Below are 24,838 nucleotides of genomic sequence, written 5' to 3' on the forward strand. Positions count from 1 at the left end.
CTTGAAAAGAACAAAACGACACTGACGTCGTTGCAAAAGCGTCTTCCGTTTGTTAAATGTCAAAAATAGTTTATGAATCTGATCTTCTGATAAAAACATATTTACAGCAGAATGACAGGAAATGGAAATGTGTCAAAATAAAACCCAATTTGCTCCAAAGTGATTTGACACGGTTTAAGGACTATTTCCATGGCAACAAAACCTCCTAAAATATATTAAATTATACATTTAACTGGCTCTTTAGTTTTACAAATTAAAATACAGATTTACCTTTTACATTTCTACATTATTTGTATTTTCTTTACAAACTTGAGTTTTCTTTTACTGTCGTGACGTTTATTTCTCCACAAAGTTGATTGAAATATGAAGACGTTTAAGAGATAAACGTGAAACTATGAAACATGTGGATAAATATGTAGAAATTATAAATTATAAGTTATAAATAAGTCGCGGTGACTTTTGGGGAAGAATCGATACAGATCGTTCAGTTCGATATCGATACTTTGTGTTTTCAGTTTCAATCCAACTCAAAACACTTGAACTGTTTTTAATCTTTGAAGTAAAAACTGAGTCTTTAATGAATCAAAGTTCAAACGTTACGAGGAATTTTCTTTAAGACTTTTAACACAAATAAAACACTAAAGTCTTTAATGTGTGACGCGTTTACACAAATGAAAAGAGTTAAAATGACTAAAACTTAGAACGTTAATCCTGTTTTGAGTTGATAAGAAAAAAAGAAGTAAAATATCTTTGTAGATAGATTTGTGAACTATGAAGTGGATGTGGAATAGTTTGAATCAGATGTAACGATGTAAACAAAGGCCTCAAAACAAGATCACATTCTTCACTCCGGCCCTTTGGCTCCTGCAGCGCTTCTTTGCCCTTTCTTTTCTCTTTCTTTCCCGTGAAGCGTCGTTCTCGACTCCAGACGAGCGTCGGACGAGTAAAGACACAACGTTTGGCCCAGTCTCAGAGTTTAGAAGAGTTTAGTACTCCACTGTCACGGCTTTGGTCTTGAGGTATTCAGAAAGAGCGTCCTCTCCTGGAGAGCAGAGAAACAGCACCGCATTATCAAACCACCAGGCGTTATACAGGTGTTATTCAGGTGTTATTCATGCGTTATACAGGTGTTATTAACGTGTTATTCAGGCGTTATTCAGGTGTTATTCAGGCGTTATTCAGGTGTTATTCATGCGTTATACAGGTGTTATTCAGGTGTTATTCATGCGTTATACAGGTGTTATTAACGTGTTATTCATGTGTTATTCAGGCGTTATTCAGGAGTTATTCATGCGTTATTCATGCGTTATTCATGCATTATTCATGCGTTATTCATGCGTTATTCAGGTGTTATTCATGTGTTATTCATGTGTTATTCATATGTTATTCATATGTTATTCATGTGTTATTCAGGTGTTATTTAGGTGTTATTCAGGCGTTATTCATGTATTATTCAGGCGTTATTCATGTGTTATTCAGGCGTTATTGTAGCATATATAATGCTGCAGTGCATTAAAATTGGAGTTGGACTAGTACCAGAAGTTTAAGGTTCGGCTCGGAGGAAAATGAGGTGTATTCAATGAGACAACTGACAAAATGCTTGTAGCGCTGAGTGGTGTTATTTACAGTGATTGACAAATATATACAATATTTACAGTTGTGCACAATTAGAATAATGGTCCATATTTCTGAACTTCATCAGTTCAACGCGTTAACAAAGTTTAAAGTGCAGTGCTGCATAGCTCAGTCCACAAAAATAGAATCCACGGGTAAATTCCAAGGGTTTCAGAGTATGAATCAGTGTATCCACTAGCAGGGGATATTGTGTAGGATATAATGCATGTGTGGGGAGCGGCTGCAGCGCACTGCAGCATTATATATGCTACATAAATGTGGCGAGCTAGCCAGGAGGAATTGGGTTGTGTTTAATGTGCATTTTTTATTTTCATTTTGTTCATTTGCAAAATATTGTCAAAAATTGATGTATTTTTGAGATATGGCATAAAAATTCCAAATGCTGTTCTGGTTGAGGGCATAACAGAGAAAGTAGAAGATGAAATTATTGACTTACTAAAACAATATGGCTCTATTCATAATAATGTAATCATTTCTGAACCGGAGTTTGAGTTTGATGGTGCGTTAGTGGTTGAATTTGCGAGCGGTTCTGCGTTGGAAGCTTTGCGTCCCATATTACCCTACACTTTTGTTACTGCTAAAAAGACGGATACTTTTTGTATTTCTGAGCTTTCCACTGTTTGTTTCCACTGTTTATACCGAACACTTTGCTAAAACTAAAACAAAGTCGTACCTTTCTGATTTGCATAACATTGCTAAACTCACCGGGGTTGATTTTACTGAAGTTTTAAAAACTATGATGACTCAGATTGGACTGTCTATCACTGATCCCCAGCTGACTGCTCGTGGTGAAGAACTGGCTGACGCAGAGTCCTCTACATCCTCTACACGTCCTTCACCCACCACCGGACCACAACCAGAGATGAAACGCACAATCCCCAGCGTGGACGTCCATCCGCCTGAGATCCAGAGATATGTGGTTGAACACATTGTGAAGAATGAGGAGGGTGCTATACACCATCAGCGGCTCAGGGCATTCTCTGGACGGCTGCCCCGACTTGCACATGAGGCGGATTATGAAACTTGGATCCCTTAACAGCAGGTCAACTCCCGACCTCCATCTGTGTCTGATCTCCAGCGCTCCCGGAGGATAGTCGACAGTCTCCTGCCTCCAGCGGCTGAGGTGGTGAAGCACCTGCGCCCGCAGTATATTTGGATACTCTTGACTCTGCTTATGGAACTGTTCAAGATGGAGATGAATTGTTTGCTAAATTCATGGACACCTTTCAGGACACTGGTGAGAGACCATCTGCTTATCTTCAGCGGCTCCAGGCTGCCTTGAACTCTGCTTTAAAGAGGGGAGGAGTTATTGAGTCTGATGTCAACCGGCACCTGTTGAATCAGTTTTGTCGAGGGTGCTGGGATAATACACTAATAGCTGAGCTTCAGCTGAAGCAGAAAAAGACTCGACCACCCACGTTTGCAGAACTGTCACTACTCTTGCGCACAGAAGAGGACCGGGAAGCCGCTAAAGCTATGAGGATGAAGCAACACCTGGGGTCTACGCGCCAGAAAGTCACTGCCCATGCACAGTTCATGCGTCCTGATCTTGAAGGAGGGGCAGTTGCTGCTTTGACAAACATCACGGAGCAGCTCAAAGAACAACTAGCTAATGTCCAGCGGCAGCTTGCTATGCTAACGGCTGGCAATCAGAGGACTTCTGCCAAGCCACACTTTAATGAAAAAACTATACCACAACAGTCACGTCGACCAACATTTCCTCAGTCCAAGCCCGGTTACTGTTTCCGATGCGGGGAAGACGGCCACATTCGTCCACAATGTGAAAATGAGCCAAATCCTGCACTGGTTGATAGAAAAAAGAAACTGTTTTCCAGAAGACAGCAGAACACTTCCTCCAGACATTTAAACTAAGTCCGGTTCCTGTTGTGGGACAGATGGGAGCCAAGGGGGACCAAACCCGTCCCAAGAAAGAGAAGAAGAATGTTAAATGTGCTGAAATGTTACAATCAAAGAACAATATGCCAATCCAACTTCCAAAGGGGCTGGTGGGCTCGAAGTGTTCCTCCATTGTTAAAGTTTCTGGACTGAGCCACTACTGTCTCTTGGATACTGGGTCACAGGTGACTACAGTTCCAGTCTCATTTTATAATGAGACCCTCAGTGAACAACCCGTGAATCCACTCTACAATTTACTACAGGTGGAGGGAGCAGCTGGTCAGTCAGTTCCTTACCTCGGCTATGTGGAAATGACTTTGAAGTTCCAACACTTGCCTTGGTAGAAAAAGCTTCAGTTGTTTCATCTGGACTCAGTTTGAAAAAATAGACGTTTCGACTCTCATCCAAGAGTCATTGTCAATAACAGAATTTAGGTCGAGAACTCCGATATTAATACTGTTCTGTGGTAAGACCCGCCCATTGGGCGGAGCCTTCCTGAAGTAGAAAGAGTTGTTTGTTTCAACAGAAACTCCCCCTTGAATCTACCGAGCCTATTCAGAATCTTAATGGGCTATTAGAATCCTCTTTGTCTTTGTGAGACCCTGGCTCAACCACCCTGAGTAACTGATTAGCATCTGAATGTCCTCTACCTTTCCAGGGGTTCAGTATACCATTATAAATAACAGGAAGATTAAACCTTAGCCCTCCATTTCTGTTTAAAGAAGGTCTTTCTTTTTTAAACAAAAATAGCTTCCTTGACTCCTCTCTCAAACCATCTTTATCCAAAGCTAACATGCTATGCTACTGTTGATTGAATCAGTTAACACAGACTTGTCAGCCGGTGCGGGCGCTGGCTGCACTCGTTCATGTTAAATTGTATCATTTTTGCACTTCAACTTTTGCTGAATCTGACACTGAAATCTAATGATTTAAAGTTAAATTATTAAAAGTTAATTTCACTTTATGGTCAACACTGTAACTAATTATGCCCAACACTGGGACTATTAATTACTGATTGAGATGAACAGATGACATGAAATATTGTATCTAAGCATGATCTAAGGTTGAATTATAATTATTATTATTAATTAATAATAATAATTTTGTTGTTTATTCATGGTCCTGTTTTGAACAGGCCAGGTTCCAGAACTGGATGGCGAGCTAAAGAAACCAGAATGAACCGAGAGAGTGCAAACATCTGCCGGTGCGGTAGGAGGCGCTGCAGCCGCTCCCCACACATACATTATATCCTACACAATATCCCCTGCTAGTGGATACACTGATTCATACTCTGAAACCCTTGGAATTTACCCGTGGATTCTATTTTTGTGGACTGAGCTATGCAGCACTGCACTTGGAACTTTGTTAACGCGTTGAACTGATGAAGTTCAGAAATATGGACCATTATTCTAATTGTGCACAACTGTAAATATTGTATATATTTGTCAATCACTGTAAATAACACCACTCAGCGCTACAAGCATTTGTCAGTTGTCTCATTGAATACACCTCATTTTCCTCCGAGCCGAACCTTAAACTTCTGGTACTAGTCCAACTCCAATTTTAATGCACTGCAGCATTATATATGCTACATTATTCAGGTGTTATTCAGGTGTTATTGATGTGTTATTCATGTGTTATTGATGTGTTATTCATGTGTTATTGATGTGTTATTCAGGTGTTATTGAGGTGTTATTGAGGTGTTATTGAGGTGTTATTGATGTGTTATTGATGTGTTATTGATGTGTTATTGATGTGTTATTGATGTGTTATTCATGTGTTATTCATGTGTTATTCATGTGTTATTCATGTGTTATTCATGTGTTATTGATGTGTTATTGATGTGTTATTGATGTGTTATTGAGGTGTTATTGAGGTGTTATTGAGGTGTTATTGAGGTGTTATTCAGGTGTTATTGAGGTGTTATTGATGTGTTATTGATGTGTTATTGATGTGTTATTGATGTGTTATTGATGTGTTATTGATGTGTTATTCAGGCGTTATTGAGGTGTTATTGAGGTGTTATTGAGGTGTTATTGATGTGTTATTCAGGTGTTATTGATGTGTTATTGATGTGTTATTCAGGTGTTATTGATGTGTTATTCAGGTGTTATTGATGTGTTATTGATGTGTTATTGATGTGTTATTGATGTGTTATTCAGGTGTTATTGATGTGTTATTGATGTGTTATTGATGTGTTATTCAGGTGTTATTGATGTGTTATTCAGGTGTTATTGATGTGTTATTGATGTGTTATTGATGTGTTATTGATGTGTTATTGATGTGTTATTGATGTGTTATTGATGTGTTATTGATGTGTTATTGATGTGTTATTGATGTGTTATTGATGTGTTATTGATGTGTTATTCAGGCGTTATTCAGGCGTTATTCATGCGTTATTCATGCGTTATTCATGTGTTATTCATAAGTTATTCAGGTATTATTCAGGTGTTATTCATGTGTTATTCATGTGTTATTCATGTGTTATGAGTTCCTCTCTCAAACACAGTCATATTGGTGATTATTGCACATTCTTGTTCCAGAATGTGGGACTCACCCAGGTCTTTGCCGAAGCCCGACTGCTTGAACCCCCCGAAGGGCGCGGCCACGTCCGTTTTGTTGTAGGTGTTGACGAAGACTGTCCCCGCCTCCAGCCGCTCGCTCACGTACATGGCTTTGTTTATGTCACGTGTGAAGACGCCCGAGGCCAGACCGTACTCTGTGTCATTCGCTCTGTGCAGGACGCCGTCCACGTCTCTGAAGGTGGACAAAACAAAGACATCATGGGACAGTCCAGAGCAACAGGACGGCCTCGTGGACATGGGACCTGCTTGTCTCACCCGTCTTTAAACTTGGACACGACCATGATTGGACCGAAGGACTCCTCTTTGGCGATGAACATGTGATCCTCGACCCCCGTGAACACTGTGGGCTCCATGAAGAACCCTGAAAGAACAAAGGTCAAAGGTCATTCATCAGACCGGTCCATGTAATACCTCAATGGTCCAGGAGGGGGGGACAGGGTCGACAAGTTTCATCTGGACAGTGTTATAGAAATCGAGACGTTTCAACTTCCATCCAACAGTCATTCACCGGCCCCTCACACCGGCCCCTCACACCTGCCCCTCACACCGGCCCCTCACAGCGGCCCCTCACACCGGCCCCTCACACCGGCCCCTCACACCGGCCCCTCACACCGGCCCCTCACACCGGCCCCTCACACCGGCCCCTCACACCGGCCCCTCACAGCGGCCCCTCACACCGGCCCCTCACACCTGCCCCTCACACCGGCCCCTCACAGCGGCCCCTCACAGCGGCCCCTCACAGCGGCCCCTCACACCTGCCCCTCACACCGGCCCCTCACACCGGCCCCTCACACCGGCCCCTCACACCGGCCCCTCACACCGGCCCCTCACACCGGCCCCTCACACCTGCCCCTCACACCGGCCCCTCACACCTGCCCCTCACACCGGCCCCTCACACCTGCCCCTCACACCGGCCCCTCACAGCGGCCCCTCACAGCGGCCCCTCACAGCGGCCCCTCACACCTGCCCCTCACACCTGCCCCTCACACCGGCCCCTCACACCGGCCCCTCACACCGGCCCCTCACACCGGCCCCTCACACCTGCCCCTCACACCGGCCCCTCACACCGGCCCCTCACACCGGCCCCTCACACCTGCCCCTCACACCTGCCCCTCACACCTGCCCCTCACACCGGCCCCTCACACCGGCCCCTCACACCGGCCCCTCACACCGGCCCCTCACACCTGCCCCTCACACCTGCCCCTCATACCGGCCCCTCACACCGGCCCCTCACACGTACCTGGCCGGTCGACTTGTTTCCCGCCACACACCAGAGTGGCCCCCTCTTTCAGGCCGACCTCGCAGTACTCCAGCAGCTTGTCCAGATGGGCTTTGTGGTTCTGGGGCCCGTGGTCCGTGGAGCGGTCCAGAGGGTCGCCAATCTTCATCTTCTTGATCTCCTCCACCTGGACAGAGGTCAAGTTCAGAACAAGAACGTAAAGAATCAGCAAATGTCTTTATTCTAATAATGTTGTATTAAAGGATATTTAATGTCTTTGTGGAAGAAAAGGGATCAAAGGCTTCGACTTCAGTCTTAAAGTCATTTTCAATCGGCTGAAATTGTTTGAGCTTCAGGGGCCGGACTTAGAACTGATCTGCTCATGTTTGATCCGTGGTCAGGTCAGAGGTCAAGTCATAAAGTTTTAAGGAAAAGGACAATATCGGAAAAATCTATCTCAAAGACATAGAAGTGTGACAACAGCCCCCCCTAGTGCTATTTCTGTAGTCAAATCACACAGATGGGAAAACAAAATGCGAGTCAGGCCCAATCTGAGAAATGTGATTCATATTGTGAAAAGATAAAGCCCAGTTCCACTGAAACTAGTCTGAAACTTGCTGTGCTAAATGTCAGATCCTTATGTAACAAATCTATCTTAATTAATAATTTTATTTCTTCTTATAATCTTGATTTTATGTTTTTAACTGAAACATGGCTTGACAAAAACACAGGAAATGTAGTTCTGATAGAATCTGCTCCACCCAACTTTAAGTTTGAATCTGAAACACGAGAAAACAAAAAAGGGGGTGGAGTCTGTGCTGTCTTTAGAGATGAAATAATTACCCGCAGGTTGTCTTTTGGGGTGTTTTCATCATTTGAGTATGTATCCTTTAAAATGGAGCTAAAACGGTCTCCATCCATTCTCTTCATTGTTTTATAAAAGCCTCCCCAGCACTGCCAACGTTTTATTGATGATTTTACTGAGATGCTTTCAGTCGTATGCACAGACTTTGATGGTTTGGTCATTACAGGTGATTTCAATGTTCATGTGGATCATATTTGTGACAGAAACGCTTCAGAGCGTGATGCTGTCCTTGAAACCTTCAGTCTTACTCAGCATGTGAGAGGCCCCACCCACAGCAGAGTGGCCCCACCCACAGCAGAGAGGCCGCACCCACAGCAGAGAGGCCCCACCCACAGCAGAGTGGCCCCACCCACAGCAGAGGCCCCACCCACAGCAGAGTGGCCCCACCCACAGCAGTGGCCCCACCCGACATGGCCCCACCCGGCTCACGATGCGTGTACTGTCCTCCAGACTCACCACTCGGCTGATGTACTCGTCGTGGATGGATTCTTCCACAAACAGACGTCCGGCGGCGATGCAGTTTTCTCCTTTGTTAAAGTAAACGGAGCTCATGCCCTGAACACGGGAGCATATGCACGTTAGTAACTGCGCGCTTGTGGGTTGGCGCTTCTGTTTCCGCGCCGCTCACCATTCTCACAGCTTTGTCCATGTCGCAGTCGCTGAAGATGATCAGGGGCGACTTTCCTCCCAGCTCCAGCGACACTTTCTTCAGGTTACTCAGAGCGCAGCTGCAAACACGGGCCACATAAACCACATTCAGCTAACACAATGATAACGTGATGCATGTAGTGCTGAACGCGCCGCACCTCTTCATGATCTGTTTGCCGATGGGCGTGGAGCCGGTGAAGCCCAGTTTTCGGACGTCTGGATGATCGGACAAGCGCTGGCCCACCATTCCACCTGAAAACAACAACAAGGCGGGGCTTTAGAACGGACCACAAGTCTCAGACAGTCTTAGAACGTGCACGGGACCAAGTTAAGATGGTTTGTCTCCGCGGAGAGGTCATCGCTTTGCCCGGAATGTTCCGCAGTACGGTTCTGAACTTGAAATTCCCTTGAGAAACCTACGTTCTTACTGTGAACGGAGTCGCCTCTCCGCAGACCTGACCTGTAACTGTGGCGGTGTCACCTGCTCGTCTCCGTGGATCTCTTTAACTCCGCGTTGTGGAACGTTACGGGAAAAAGCGATAACGTTTCCTCGGTGGGCGGCGGTGGAACAGTCTGACCATCGTTTTGCTCATCGATTAATTGGCAATTATTCTTTCGATGAAGCAAAAGTCACGCGATGAAAAGGTTTTCGTCGAATTTACACCTTTTCCACGTCATTTTCATGCAACTGCGGCTCGATTTCTGTCATAAAACGTATTTTCTCGACTCACGGCGCGCTTTGGACGTTTACGAATATTCCATTACAAAACTTCACCACTTGGCGCTCCTCATCTGGTCATCTGGTTAAATGCTCTTTACGTTCCTTCGCGGCGTTCGGTTGGTAAAAGTGGGCGTGATCGGGTCACATGGCACAAACAGGAAGTGAAAGTGAAGCACCTGATCCTGGTAAGATGTTGATGACTCCTTTGGGGATTCCGGCTTTCACAGAGAGTTCTGCAAACTTCAGCGCCGTCAGTGGAGTCACCTGACCACACCAGGACACAGAACCACACCCTCTTTAGTATAGGTCATATCTGACTAAAACCTAAAAAGGGAACTCAGGTAATAAAACATTAACAATCACAGACTTAAGGCGTCTGGACATTTGGACTTCTTTTTCAGGACGTTTGACTATTCAAAAGATGGAATATGTTGATTTGAACTGTTCATTTCCGTTTCGCACTGATCAAGCACTGACCAAGCACTGACCAGGCACTGATCAAGCACCGATCAGGCACCGATCAGGCACTGACCAGGCACTGACCAGGCACTGACCACAACAGTGACTGACCAACTGAGAATGAAATGAATAAAGAAGATTTGTGTGTTTTTATCATTCTGACATTTCCACTTCAGCTACAAAGTGTTTTTATCTCAGATGTTTTTAGTCAGTTTCACCTGAGCAGGTTTGAGCACGAGCGTGTTCCCGGCGGCGAGGCAGGCGGCGCTCTTCCACGCCAGCATCATCAGAGGATAGTTCCACGGGATCACGATGGCACACACTCTGTAGAGACGCAATGAGTTCAGCCGTGTTTTGAACGCTCGTGTTTTGAACGCTCGTGTTTTAAACGCTCGTGTTTTAAACGTTCGTGTTTTGAACGCTCGTGTTTTAAATGCTCGTGTTTTAAATGTTCGTGTTTTGAACGCTCGTTTTAAACGCTCGTGTTTTAAACGTTCGTGTTTTAAACGTTCATGTTTTAAATGTTTGTGTTTTGAATGCTCGTGTTTTAAATGTTCATGTTTTAAACGCTCGTGTTTTGAACGCTCGTGTTTTAAACGTTCGTGTTTTGAACGCTCGTGTTTTAAACGCTCGTGTTTTAAATGCTCGTGTTTTAAATGTTCGTGTTTTGAACGCTCGTTTTAAACGCTCGTGTTTTAAACGTTCGTGTTTTAAACGTTCATGTTTTAAATGTTTGTGTTTTGAATGCTCGTGTTTTGAATGCTCGTGTTTTAAATGTTCGTGTTTTAAACGCTCGTGTTTTGAACGCTCGTGTTTTAAATATTCTTGTTTTAAACGTTCGTGTTTTAAATGTTTGTGTTTTAAATGTTCATGTTTTAAACGTTCGTGTTTTAAATGTTTGTGTTTTGAATGCTCGTGTTTTGAATGCTCGTGTTTTAAATTTTCATGTTTTAAACGCTCGTGTTTTGAACGCTCGTGTTTTGAACGCTCGTGTTTTGAACGCTCGTGTTTTGAACGCTCGTGTTTTGAACGCTCGTGTTTTGAACGCTCGTGTTTTGAACGCTCGTGTTTTGAACGCTCGTGTTTTGAACGCTCGTGTTTTGAACGTTCGTGTTTTGAACGTTCGTGTTTTGAACGCTCGTGTTTTAAACGCTCGTGTTTTAAACGCTCGTGTTTTGAACGCTCGTGTTTTGAACGCTCGTGTTTTGAACGCTCGTGTTTTAAACGCTCGTGTTTTGAACGTTCGTGTTTTGAACTTTCGTGTTTTGAACGCTCGTGTTTTAAACGCTCGTGTTTTAAACGCTCGTGTTTTAAACGCTCGTGTTTTGAACGCTCGTGTTTTGAACGCTCGTGTTTTGAACGCTCGTGTTTTGAACGCTCGTGTTTTGAATTTTCGTGTTTTGAACGCTCGTGTTTTGAACGCTCGTGTTTTAAATGCTCGTGTTTTGAACGCTCGTGTTTTAAATGCTCGTGTTTTAAACGCTCGTGTTTTAAATGCTCGTGTTTTAAATGCTCGTGTTTTAAACGCTCGTGTTTTAAACGCTCGTGTTTTGAATGTTCAGTAGGGGGCGTTACCCGAGCGGCTCTTTCCTGGTGAACGTCAGGTTGCGGTTGGGTCTGGCCTGGTTAATGGGAATCGTCTTTCCCTGTTGACAAAAGCATTTACTTTTATTAGTTTTCACTCTGACAGATTGAATTCATTTGTATTAATTTCAATATCACAGGCGTCAAACTGGTGGCCCAAGTTTTGCAACAATGAAAAGATAAATACTACAATTTCCCATCTACACAAAACTCAAACAAACGGACTCCAGACTCCTCAGACGGTTCTGGTTCTTCCTCAGAGTTCACCTGAGCTCAAACTAGGCCTGTGCCAGAAGATCCAAACCTGTGAAGATCCAAACCTGTGAAGATCCAAACCTGTGAAGATCCAAACCTGTGAAGATCCAAACCTGTGAAGATCCAAACCTGTGAAGATCCAAACCTGTGAAGACCCAAACCTGTGAAGATCCAAACCTGTGAAGATCCAAACCTGTGAAGATCCAAACCTGGGTCGCAGCGATAAAGTAAACACATTTTAAAGGACGGGTCAAAACCAAAAGCAAAAAGTCTTTAGTTTCCCAACAAGTCAAGCTTCAGACGCGATGGAGAACGCGATGGAGAACGCGGTGGAGAACGCGGTGGAGAGCGCGGTGGAGAACGCGGCGGAGAGCGCGGCGGAGAACGCGGTGGAGAACGCGGTGGAGAACGCGGCGGAGAGCGCGGTGGAGAACGCGGTGGAGAACGCGGTGGAGAACACGGCGCAGAACGCGGTGGAGAACACGGCGCAGAACGCGGCGGAGAACGCGGTGGAGAAAGTGGTGGAGGACGCGGCAGCCTCACATGGATCTTGTCGCACCAGCCGGCGAAGTATCTGAAGGTCTGGATGGACATGCCCACGTGAGTCTTCAGGGCCAGAGTGTACACGGCCCCAGAGTCCAGGGCCTCGATGGTGGCCAACTCCTCCTGGTGCTGCTCCATCACGTCTGCCAGTCTGAGGGTGGAGGAGAGGAGGAGGAGTGGAGGAGAAGTGTAGGAGGAGAGGGGAGGAGGAGGAGAGGGGGAGGAGAGACATGAGCATTCCCCACAGGACCAAAATGAGCAGTGGACCTCTGAGCGCTGAACTGAATGAACCGGTGTCAGTGGAGATGATGGTGCAGGAGGTTCTCACCTGAAGAGCAGAGTGCCTCTGTCCCTCGGGTTCATGTGGCCCCAGGGCCCCTCCTCGAACGCCACTTTAGCAGCCGCCACAGCTCGGTCCACGTCTCCCACCGAACAGTACGACACCTCACAGATCACCTACACAACCACACACATTATACACACAACAGTACGACACCTCACAGATCACCTACACAACCACACACATTATACACACAACAGTACGACACCTCACAGATCACCTACACAACCACACACATTATACACACAACAGTACGACACCTCACAGATCACCTACACAACCACACACATTATACACACAACAGTACGACACCTCACAGATCACCTACACAACCACACACATTATACACACAACAGTACGACACCTCACAGATCACCTACACAACCACACACATTATACACACAACAGTACGACACCTCACAGATCACCTACACAACCACACACATTATACACACAACAGTACGACACCTCACAGATCACCTACACAACCACACACATTATACACACAACAGTACGACACCTCACAGATCACCTACACAACCACACACATTATACACACAACAGTACGACACCTCACAGATCACCTACACAACCACACACATTATACACACAACAGTACGACACCTCACAGATCACCTACACAACCACACACATTATACACACAACAGTACGACACCTCACAGATCACCTACACAACCACACACATTATACACACAACAGTACGACACCTCACAGATCACCTACACAACCACACACATTATACACACAACAGTACGACACCTCACAGATCACCTACACAACCACACACATTATACACACAACAGTACGACACCTCACAGATCACCTACACAACCACACACATTATACACACAACAGTACGACACCTCACAGATCACCTACACAACCACACACATTATACACACAACAGTACGACACCTCACAGATCACCTACACAACCACACACATCACATATCTAGACTTGTTTTGAAAAAACTAAACGTTTCGACTCTCATCCAAGAGTCATTCTCAATCTGCAAATTTAGACCGGAACGTCCGATCCGATATTTATCCTATTCTGTGGTAAGCCCCGCCCACCTCGCGGGACCTCCTGATGAAAAAAGGTTGTTGGTTTCACCAGAAACTAACACCTCTTTGTTTTCTATCAAACTAGACTCTTGTTTACTATCAGCCCTTTAATGGACCATCAGCCTCCTATTGTCCCTGTCTCACTCTCTTTCTCTTCCCTGAGGACCTGATTAGCATCAGAATTCTGTGGGCGTCGACTTCTCCAGGGATTCAAAATTCCAGTCTCACTATGTGGCTCTCTTTAGTCTCACTATGTGGCTCTTTAGTCTCACTATGTGGCTCTCTTTAGTCTCACTATGTGGCTCTCTTTAGTCTCACTATGTGGCTCTCTTTAGTCTCACTATGTGGCTCTCTTTAGTCTCACTATGTGGCTCTCTTTAGTCTCACTATGTGGCTCTCTTTAGTCTCACTATGTGGCTCTCTTTAGTCTCACTATGTGGCTCTCTTTAGTCTCACTATGTGGCTCTTTAGTCTCACTATGTGGCTCTTTAGTCTCACTATGTGGCTCTCTTTAGTCTCACTATGTGGCTCTCTAGTCTCACTATGTGGCTCTCTAGTCTCACTATGTGGCTCTCTTTAGTCTCACTATGTGGCTCTTTAGTCTCACTATGTGGCTCTTTAGTCTCACTATGTGGCTCTCTTTAGTCTCACTATGTGGCTCTTTAGTCTCACTATGTGGCTCTTTAGTCTCACTATGTGGCTCTTTAGTCTCACTATGTGGCTCTTTAGTCTCACTATGTGGCTCTTTAGTCTCACTATGTGGCTCTCTTTAGTCTCACTATGTGGCTCTCTTTAGTCTCACTATGTGGCTCTTTAGTCTCACTATGTGGCTCTCTTTAGTCTCACTATGTGGCTCTTTAGTCTCACTATGTGGCTCTCTTTAGTCTCACTATGTGGCTATTTAGTCTCACTATGTGGCTCTTTAGTCTCACTATGTGACTCTTTAGTCTCACTATGTGGCTCTTTAGTCTCACTATGTGGCTCTCTAGTCTCACTATGTGGCTCTCTAGTCTCACTATGTGGCTCTCTAGTCTCACTATGTGGCTCTCTAGTCTCACTATGTGGCTCTCTAGTCTCACTATGTGGCTCTCTAGTCTCACTATGTGGCTCTTTAGTCTCACTATGTGGCTCTTTAGTCTCACTATGTGGCTCTTTAGTCTCACTATGTGGCTCTTTAGTCTCACTATGTGGCTCTCTTTAGTCTCACTATGTGGCTCTTTAGTCTCACTATGTGGCTCTCTTTAGTCTCACTATGTGGCTCTTTAGTCTCACTATGTGGCTCTTTAGTCTCACTATGTGGCTCTTTAGTCTCACTATGTGGCTCTCTTTAGTCTCACTATGTGGCTCTCTAGTCTCACTATGTGGCTCTCTTTAGTCTCACTATGTGGCTCTCTTTAGTCTCACTATGTGGCTCTCTTTAGTCTCACTATGTGGCTCTCTTTAGTCTCACTATGTGGCTCTCTTTAGTCTCACTATGTGGCTCTTTAGTCTCACTATGTGGCTCTTTAGTCTCACTATGTGGCTCTTTAGTCTCACTATGTGGCTCTTTAGTCTCACTATGTGGCTCTCTTTAGTCTCACTATGTGGCTCTTTAGTCTCACTATGTGGCTCTTTAGTCTCACTATGTGGCTCTTTAGTCTCACTATGTGGCTCTCTTTAGTCTCACTATGTGGCTCTTTAGTCTCACTATGTGGCTCTTTAGTCTCACTATGTGGCTCTTTAGTCTCACTATGTGGCTCTTTAGTCTCACTATGTGGCTCTCTTTAGTCTCACTATGTGGCTCTTTAGTCTCACTATGTGGCTCTTTAGTCTCACTATGTGGCTCTTTAGTCTCACTATGTGGCTCTTTAGTCTCACTATGTGGCTCTTTAGTCTCACTATGTGACTCTTTAGTCTCACTATGTGGCTCTTTAGTCTCACTATGTGGCTCTCTTTAGTCTCACTATGTGGCTCTTTAGTCTCACTATGTGGCTCTCTTTAGTCTCACTATGTGGCTCTCTTTAGTCTCACTATGTGGCTCTCTAGTCTCACTATGTGGCTCTTTAGTCTCACTATGTGGCTCTCTTTAGTCTCACTATGTGGCTCTCTTTAGTCTCACTATGTGGCTCTTTAGTCTCACTATGTGGCTCTTTAGTCTCACTATGTGGCTCTCTTTAGTCTCACTATGTGGCTCTTTAGTCTCACTATGTGGCTCTCTTTAGTCCCACTATGTGGCTCTTTAGTCTCACTATGTGGCTCTCTTTAGTCTCACTATGTGGCTCTTTAGTCTCACTATGTGGCTCTTTAGTCTCACTATGTGGCTCTTTAGTCTCACTATGTGACTCTTTAGTCTCACTATGTGGCTCTTTAGTCTCACTATGTGGCTCTCTAGTCTCACTATGTGGCTCTCTAGTCTCACTATGTGGCTCTCTAGTCTCACTATGTGGCTCTCTAGTCTCACTATGTGGCTCTCTAGTCTCACTATGTGGCTCTTTAGTCTCACTATGTGGCTCTCTTTAGTCTCACTATGTGGCTCTCTAGTCTCACTATGTGGCTCTTTAGTCTCACTATGTGGCTCTCTAGTCTCACTATGTGGCTCTCTAGTCTCACTATGTGGCTCTTTAGTCTCACTATGTGGCTCTCTTTAGTCTCACTATGTGGCTCTTTAGTCTCACTATGTGGCTCTCTTTAGTCTCACTATGTGACTCTCTAGTCTCACTATGTGGCTCTTTAGTCTCACTATGTGGCTCTCTTTAGTCTCACTATGTGGCTCTCTTTAGTCTCACTATGTGGCTCTCTTTAGTCTCACTATGTGGCTCTCTTTAGTCTCACTATGTGGCTCTCTTTAGTCTCACTATGTGGCTCTTTAGTCTCACTATGTGGCTCTTTAGTCTCACTATGTGGCTCTTTAGTCTCACTATGTGGCTCTCTTTAGTCTCACTATGTGGCTCTTTAGTCTCACTATGTGGCTCTTTAGTCTCACTATGTGGCTCTTTAGTCTCACTATGTGGCGCTCTTTAGTCTCACTATGTGGCTCTTTAGTCTCACTATGTGGCTCTTTAGTCTCACTATGTGGCTCTCTTTAGTCTCACTATGTGGCTCTCTTTAGTCTCACTATGTGGCTCTTTAGTCTCACTATGTGGCTCTTTAGTCTCACTATGTGGCTCTTTAGTCTCACTATGTGGCTCTCTTTAGTCTCACTATGTGGCTCTTTAGTCTCACTATGTGGCTCTTTAGTCTCACTATGTGGCTCTTTAGTCTCACTATGTGACTCTTTAGTCTCACTATGTGGCTCTTTAGTCTCACTATGTGGCTCTCTTTAGTCTCACTATGTGGCTCTTTAGTCTCACTATGTGGCTCTCTTTAGTCTCACTATGTGGCTCTCTAGTCTCACTATGTGGCTCTTTAGTCTCACTATGTGGCTCTCTTTAGTCTCACTATGTGGCTCTCTTTAGTCTCACTATGTGGCTCTTTAGTCTCACTATGTGGCTCTCTTTAGTCTCACTATGTGGCTCTTTAGTCTCACTATGTGGCTCTTTAGTCTCACTATGTGGCTCTTTAGTCTCACTATGTGGCTCTCTTTAGTCTCACTATGTGGCTCTTTAGTCTCACTATGTGGCTCTCTTTAGTCCCACTATGTGGCTCTTTAGTCTCACTATGTGGCTCTTTAGTCTCACTATGTGGCTCTTTAGTCTCACTATGTGGCTCTTTAGTCTCACTATGTGGCTCTTTAGTCTCACTATGTGACTCTTTAGTCTCACTATGTGGCTCTTTAGTCTCACTATGTGGCTCTTTAGTCTCACTATGTGGCTCTCTAGTCTCACTATGTGGCTCTCTAGTCTCACTATGTGGCTCTTTAGTCTCACTATGTGGCTCTCTAGTCTCACTATGTGGCTCTCTAGTCTCACTATGTGGCTCTCTAGTCTCACTATGTGGCTCTTCTGAATATGAAACAGTTTGTCCTGGTTTGAGGCGGTTCTAAGGCGTCACTCACTGATCCGTCCGTCGGGTTCACAGTCTTGTACTTCTTTCCGTTCTCGGCGTCTTCGAACTTCCCGTCGACGAAACACTGCGTGGGCATCTTCACCGTCATGTTGTTCGCTTCTGTGGTCGCCTGGAAACGCGTTTGAAAATGCGTCAGACACACAGACCCCACACAGACCCCACACAGACCCCACACAGACCCCACACAGACCCCACACAGACCCCACACAGACACCCCGCAGACCCCTCAGAGACCCCCTCAGACCCCTCAGAGACCCCCTCAGACCCCTCAGAGACCCCCTCAGACCCCTCAGAGACCCCCTCAGACCCCTCAGAGATCCCCGCAGACCCCTCAGAGACCCCCTCAGACCCCTCAGAGATCCCCGCAGACCCCTCAGAGACCCCCTCAGACCCCTCAGAGATCCCCGCAGACCCCACAAACACATGGCTCACAACCACTCACAAACATCTCTATATTCGAGGCTCCTGTCACTCACGTAGTCGATGACAAGCTCCTCCTCCTGGTCTTCTCCTCGCAGCTTCCTCACCAACATCTGGATGAAGGTCTGGAAGGTGGAGGACATGTAGACGTCTTCATTCTGCAGCTGCACCGAAGGACAACGCTGCTTCACCTCCTCCACCAGCCTGAAGACACACACACAAACAAACACACACAAACAAACAAACACACACAGAGACAGAGACAGACAGAGACACACACACACACACACACACACACACACACGGCTGTGAGAACGTGCTGGATGTGAAGGAGCTTCTGGAGACACTTCGTCACACGTCTGAATCTTCGGTGTGCGGTGGACATGGCTCTGACCTGACCACGTCCATGGAGGCGGCGCCGGATTTGAAGAAGTCTGTGGTGTCTTCGATCGTCGCCACGTTGCTCAGGATGCCCTTCCAGACGAGCTGCGGGGACAGGCGGGAGAACGTCCTGAGTTCATCGGTGAAACGGCGACAAAACTGAAGTTACGACCGTGAACTCCACGTCACTTGTGGTTATTCCGGAGTTTTGGTTTAAAGTTTAAAGAATCGATGATTATATTTTATATTTCTTCTCATCTGATTAAAAAACATGCATATTGGCCAAATTATATTATGTAAATAAATAACTGAAAAGTTAATAACAAAATAAATACCCAAACCAAAAACTACAGAAAATGATGAGGACGTTATTCCACCTCTAAATGTAATTCATTGTCATTAAACCAGACTTTTTATCTTAACACTTCTTTATAATTCTCTTAAATATCAGAGCTTTACAACATGATACATGTATATTTATAGATGGATATAACAATCCATCATTATACGTTACGTAAACAAACTATTTCAAGCCAAATTATTCCAAAAGTCTGTGTTGACTCTTCTCAGTCTTTCACGCTGCTGTGACGTGCGCGCTCCCGACGCCAAAGCCTCACGGCGATGACGTCACAAAAGTGGGAGGAGATATACCAGTATTCAGGAAGTAATGCGGAACTAAAACACTTTTTTGGAACCATGCGCCAATGAGCAGCTCCATAGGCTTCAATGGCGGCCATCTTGGCTTCCGGGGGCTTGCACCAGGGACACTCATACAGGAAGTGACATCACACCAGGGACGCTCATACAGGAAGTGACATCACACCAGGGACACTCATACAGGAAGTGACATCACACCAGGGACACTCATACAGGAAGTGACATCACACCAGGGACACTCATACAGGAAGTGACATCACACCAGGGACGCTCATACAGGAAGTGACATCACACCAGGGACACTCATACAGGAAGTGACATCACACCAGGGACGCTCATACAGGAAGTGACATCACACCAGGGACACTCATACAGGAAGTGACATCACACCAGGGACACTCATACAGGAAGTGACATCACACCAGGGACACTCATACAGGAAGTGACATCACACCAGGGACACTCATACAGGAAGTGACATCACACCAGGGACACTCATTCCAGTCAAAGTTTATACAGAATTTACACAAAGAAACTACTTTTTTGACTCTTTAAACATTGATAAAAATACAACAAAATAAAGTCACTAAAATGTTTTTACATTAGATGAGTTTTGGCCCAGTGCTTTCTGGGTAGTTTCCTAGTGTGATGTCATCGATAACAAACAGGAAGTGAAAATTTAAAAAATGAGCTATTCTGGGGTATCATTTTTATAATTTAAATCAAAATTCAAAATACATTTATCTAAACTGCATTGTAATTCGGTGAGTGGTCCGACCTGTGGGGGGCGCTCTAGTGGCTGGTGTTGAATGTCTTGTTAAACTCACTCTGATCTGGTTGGCCGTCTGCTGCTCCTCGTCGGTCAGTTCCACGCTCGAGCTCTCGCCGGACGAGAAGTATTTAGAGGCCGGGATCATCTTTCCATCCTCAAACTGAAGGTTCTTCACCAGGAGCTGACCGGAAATAAACAAAGTACTGTAGAGTTACTTATAATGTATACAGTAGTAGTAGTATCACAGTAGTAGTAGTAGTAGTAGTAGTAGTAGTAGTAGTAGTATCACAGTAGTAGTAGTAGTATCACAGTAGTAGTAGTAGTAGTAGTATCACAGTAGTAGTAGTAGTAGTAGTATCACAGTAGTAGTAGTAGTAGTAGTATCACAGTAGTAGTAGTAGTAGTAGTATCACAGTAGTAGTAGTAGTATCACAGTAGTAGTAGTAGTATCACAGTAGTAGTAGTAGTAGTATCATCACAACAGTAGTAGTAGTAGTAGTAGTAGTAGTAGTATCACAGTAGTAGTAGTAGTAGTAGTAGTAGTATCACAGTAGTAGTAGTAGTAGTAGTATCACAGTAGTAGTAGTAGTAGTAGTAGTATCACAGTAGTAGTAGTAGTATAACATAGATCTTCTAGCTCTAACTGAAACGTGGCTTCAACAAGACGACTACGTCAGACTAAATGAGTCCACCCCACCCAGCCATGTAAACTTTCAGACCGCCAGGAGCACAGGCCGAGGTGGTGGTGTGGCAGTGATCTCCCACTCAAGCCTACTCATGAGCCCTAAAACTAACAATGCATTTCACTCATTTGAAAGCCTTATGCTGTCAATCACATGTCCAAATATGAAAAACCAAAAAGGAGTTTTGTTCATAGTTATCTACCGACCCCCTGGTCCCTACTCAGAGTTTTTTAACAGAGTTTTCTGACTTTATATCAAACTTAGTGTTAGCCTGGGATAAAATAGTTATAGTTGGAGACTTTAATATCCACGTGAACATGAGTGATGACGCTCTCAGTAATGCCTTCAGCGCCTTGTTAGACAGCATTGGTTTCACTCAGAATGTAAATAAACCGACTCACACTCACAAGAACACTCTGGATCTTGTCCTAACGTATGGAACAGAGATTAGTGACCTCATTGTCCTCCCTCAAAACCCTATATTGTCAGATCATTTCCTAATTACCTTTCAGTTTATTCTTAAAGATCATCCAGTCCCACAAAATAAAGTTATAATGAAAAGGACAATATCTGAAAAATCTATCTCAAAATTCAAAGAAATAATAGAGCCAATATTCAGTGACATGTCATGTGATCCTGCTGAGAACAGCTTTAGTCCCAGTTTAAGTGATCAATGTGTCGACTTGACCATGAATTCTCTGAAGTCTGCTCTTGACGTTGTCGCGCCGTTAAAACAGAAGGTCATTAGGCCAAAGCGCGCCTCCCCATGGTACAACCAAGAACTGCGTTCACATAAACAAAAAGTTAGAAAGTTAGAGGGATTATTTCGTCGCTCTCACACCGAAGAATCCCTAAAAGCATGGAAAAGTTGCCTGCTGTCCTATAAGCAGGCTCTGCGTAAGGCCCAAACCAGATATTATTCAAATCTAATAGAAGTCAACAAAAGTAACACTAAATTCCTTTTCAGCACTGTAGCTAGGCTAACAAACTGTCACAGTGCAGTAGAGCCCTCAATCCCAGCTACACTTAGCTCTGATGATTTCCTCCTATTTTTTAACAATAAAATAAAAACAATCAGAGATAAATTAGATGAAATTACCCCCGCTATTAGCCCTGAACTAGCCCAAGCTGTAAATCTAACGTCCCATATAAATCCACCTGTAAACTTAGAAAGGTTCACAGCTGTTGATCAAGCAGAGATAACTTCAGCCATTATGTCCTCTAAAAGCTCCACTTGTGTCCTAGACACCATTCCAAGCTCCTCAAAGACATTCTTCCCCTAATTATAGACCCTATTCTTAATATAATAAATACTTCAGTAGAAAGTGGCTATGTTCCACAGTCCTTCAAACATGCAGTCATTAAACCTCTTCTGAAAAAGCCTAATCTAGATCCCGACCTATTGGTAAACTACAGACTTATTTCAAATCTTCCCTTCGTCTCTAAAATCCTTGAAAAAGTTGTAGTAAAACAGCTTTGTCGCCACCTGCAGGACAATAACTTATTTGAAGTTTTCCAGTCAGGGTTCAGAGCCCACCACAGCACTGAAACTGCACTAGTTAAAGTCACAAATGATTTGTTATTAGCCGCTGACGATGGACTGGTCTCAGTCCTGGTCCTGTTGGACCTCAGCGCAGCGTTTGACACCATCGACCACAACATTCTACTGCAGAGGTTAGAATGTGATGTAGGTGTTGGAGGAACAGCCCTCAGCTGGTTTAAATCCTATCTATCTGATAGGTTCCAATTTGTTAATGTAAACCAGAGCTCCTCACCAAGCTCTAAAGTAATTTACGGTGTGCCACAGGGTTCGGTACTCGGTCCAATTCTGTTTACTCTTTATATGCTACCATTAGGCAACATTATCAGAAAGCATGGCATTAACTTCCACTGCTATGCAGATGACACTCAGCTGTATTTATCAATGAAACCTGATCAGAGCGATCAAGTAGACAGACTTAGTACTTGTGTGAAGGAGATAAAAACCTGGATGACACTAAACTACCTGCTTCTTAACCCTGAAAAAACCGAGGTCATTGTGCTTGGCCCTAAGCATCTACGAGACGCTCTATCTGAGCAGATAGTCACACTGGACAATGTCAGTGTAGCCTCCAGTTCTACTGTAAGAAACCTTGGAGTCTTATTTGACCAGGAGCTCTCATTTAAAGCTCATATAAATCAAGCTTGTAAAACAGCCTATTTCCATTTGTGCAACAAGAGCCAAAATCAGAAGAATCCTGCCTAAAAGTGATGCTGAAAAACTTATCCATGCATTTGTAACGACTAGATTAGACTACTGTAACTCCCTGCTTGCAGCGTGTCCTAAAAGCTCCATAAAAAGCTTTCAACTGGTTCAAAATGCAGCAGCAAGATTACTAACAGGAACAAAAAGAAGAGAGCACATTACGCCGGTGCTGGAGTCTCTTCACTGGCTCCCCGTCGAGTCTAGAATCAAATTCAAAATTCTACTCTTGACCTACAAAGCCATAAATGACATGGCCCCATCCTACCTCAAAGATGCTATAGAACCATATCATCCAAACAGAGCTCTTCGCTCTCAGAATGCCAGCCTTCTGGTGGTGCCAAGAGTCTCTAAAAGTACTGTAGGAGGTAGAGCCTTCTGCTGGTCCCAAGAGTCTCTAAAAGTACTGTAGGAGGTAGAGCGTTTAGCTACCAAGCTCCTGTGTTATGGAATCAGCTCCCGACCCATGTTAAATATGCTGACACAGTCTCTTCATTTAAGTCCAGGCTTAAAACGTTCCTCTTCGAAATCGCTTATGGTCAGACTAGTTAGGAACAGAAAGATAAACCCACAGCTTCAGCTACGCTGCCCTAGGAGTAACTGTGCTGGGGGAAGTATGACAGCTTGAGCACTATCCTCTTCTTCTTCTGACTACTTATGCTATCAAACAATATTTATTTTTTGATTCCACTTGCAAACTGTTCACCGCCTTCTTTTCTTTCTCTCACTCCTGAGGACCTGTGGACCCAGATGCCCCTCCCCTGGTGAAGTGGTCCCTGCCCTGTGTGGACGGTGCCTCATCTGCCTGAAGAGTGGGTCCAGCTCGACTCAGACGGTCCCTCATCTGCCTGAAGAGTGGGTCCAGCTCCAGTCTCCTTGTGTCCGTCTGTCCGTCTGTGAGAGTCGGATCTCTCCTTCACTGGAACTCCTCCAGGTTTCTACGCTTTTTTCCCAAAGAGGTTTTTTTTGTAGTTTTTCCTGGCCGAGAAGGAGAGTCTAAGGACAGAGGACCCTGGGACATCGTCCCTCGCCACCACAGACATTGTTGATTCATTTCTCCCTGTGGCCCTCAGAGGCAACTGTTGTTGTGATTTTGGGCCTTACAAAAATAAATTGATTTGATTTAGTAGTAGTAGTATCACAGTAGTAGTAGCAGCAGTAGTAGTAGTATCACAGTAGCAGTAGCAGCAGTAGTAGTAGTATCACAGTAGTAGCAGCAGCAGCAGCAGCAGCAGCAGCAGCAGCAGCAGCAGCAGCAGCAGCAGCAGCAGCAGCAGCAGCAGCAGTAGCAGTAGCAGTAGCAGCAGCAGCAGTAGCAGTAGCAGCAGCAGCAGTAGCAGTAGCAGTAGTAGTAGTAGTACGACTCACAGTCTTGCCGTCGCTCCCGTACAGCACCAGGCCGCTCTTGGACACGATCCCGGGCTGTGACGCTCCTTCGACCTCCAGAGCTTCTCCTGCTGGAGCTGAGCCTCCAAACATGGACGAGCCGTAAAGAGTCACGGCCTAAAACAGCAGAGAGTCAAACTGTGAGCCAAGTATTCATGTGTCTGAAGTCACACACTCTACTGCCATCTGGAGGACAAAAGCTGCATGGTCACTGTGGGCTGTATCAACAAAAAGGACAAAGGATTCTCTCTTCTGTCACGCCCCCAAAGACCCCGTTTGTCCACAAATATATGACTATGGTCAGGAGGGACCACAGCGGTCACTCCAGACTGAGGCGGAGCCGCTTCAGGTCGTTAGCAGATGGCTAATGCTAGTGGCTAAGCTAATAAACGTTAGCCTACAACAGACAGTTTTAAGGAGCCTCATTTCCAACTGTCCGGGTGTTATATTTTTAGATCAGACACAAAGTCTGTGAAA

At 44.8% G+C, this 24,838-nt stretch overlaps 1 protein-coding gene across 1 annotated transcript in view; it reads right to left on the reverse strand.

Moving 5' to 3' along the window:
- Positions 1–881: 881 nt before the first annotated feature.
- The window catches only part of aldh1l2 (aldehyde dehydrogenase 1 family, member L2), a 36,219-nt gene continuing 12,262 nt past the window's right edge, over positions 882–24,838 (reverse strand). Inside the window, exons 7-23 of the mRNA XM_072453395.1 lie at positions 24,344–24,478; positions 20,106–20,231; positions 18,635–18,726; positions 18,297–18,444; positions 17,810–17,929; positions 12,739–12,866; positions 12,411–12,561; positions 11,604–11,674; positions 10,247–10,352; positions 9,746–9,833; positions 9,007–9,100; positions 8,829–8,928; positions 8,657–8,755; positions 7,357–7,522; positions 6,372–6,477; positions 6,089–6,288; positions 882–1,042 (exon numbers count right to left, since the gene is read on the reverse strand). Of these exons, the coding sequence (XP_072309496.1) occupies positions 987–1,042; positions 6,089–6,288; positions 6,372–6,477; positions 7,357–7,522; positions 8,657–8,755; positions 8,829–8,928; positions 9,007–9,100; positions 9,746–9,833; positions 10,247–10,352; positions 11,604–11,674; positions 12,411–12,561; positions 12,739–12,866; positions 17,810–17,929; positions 18,297–18,444; positions 18,635–18,726; positions 20,106–20,231; positions 24,344–24,478 (1,986 nt within the window). The 3' untranslated portion in view covers positions 882–986. The remainder of the gene's footprint in view (positions 1,043–6,088; positions 6,289–6,371; positions 6,478–7,356; positions 7,523–8,656; positions 8,756–8,828; positions 8,929–9,006; positions 9,101–9,745; positions 9,834–10,246; positions 10,353–11,603; positions 11,675–12,410; positions 12,562–12,738; positions 12,867–17,809; positions 17,930–18,296; positions 18,445–18,634; positions 18,727–20,105; positions 20,232–24,343; positions 24,479–24,838) is intronic.

The sequence above is a fragment of the Eucyclogobius newberryi genome, unplaced genomic scaffold, assembly GCF_026437365.1.
Source record: "Eucyclogobius newberryi isolate DKJ021-1_F unplaced genomic scaffold, fEucNew1.0.hap1 SCAF_2, whole genome shotgun sequence".
NCBI lineage: Eukaryota > Metazoa > Chordata > Actinopteri > Gobiiformes > Gobiidae > Eucyclogobius > Eucyclogobius newberryi.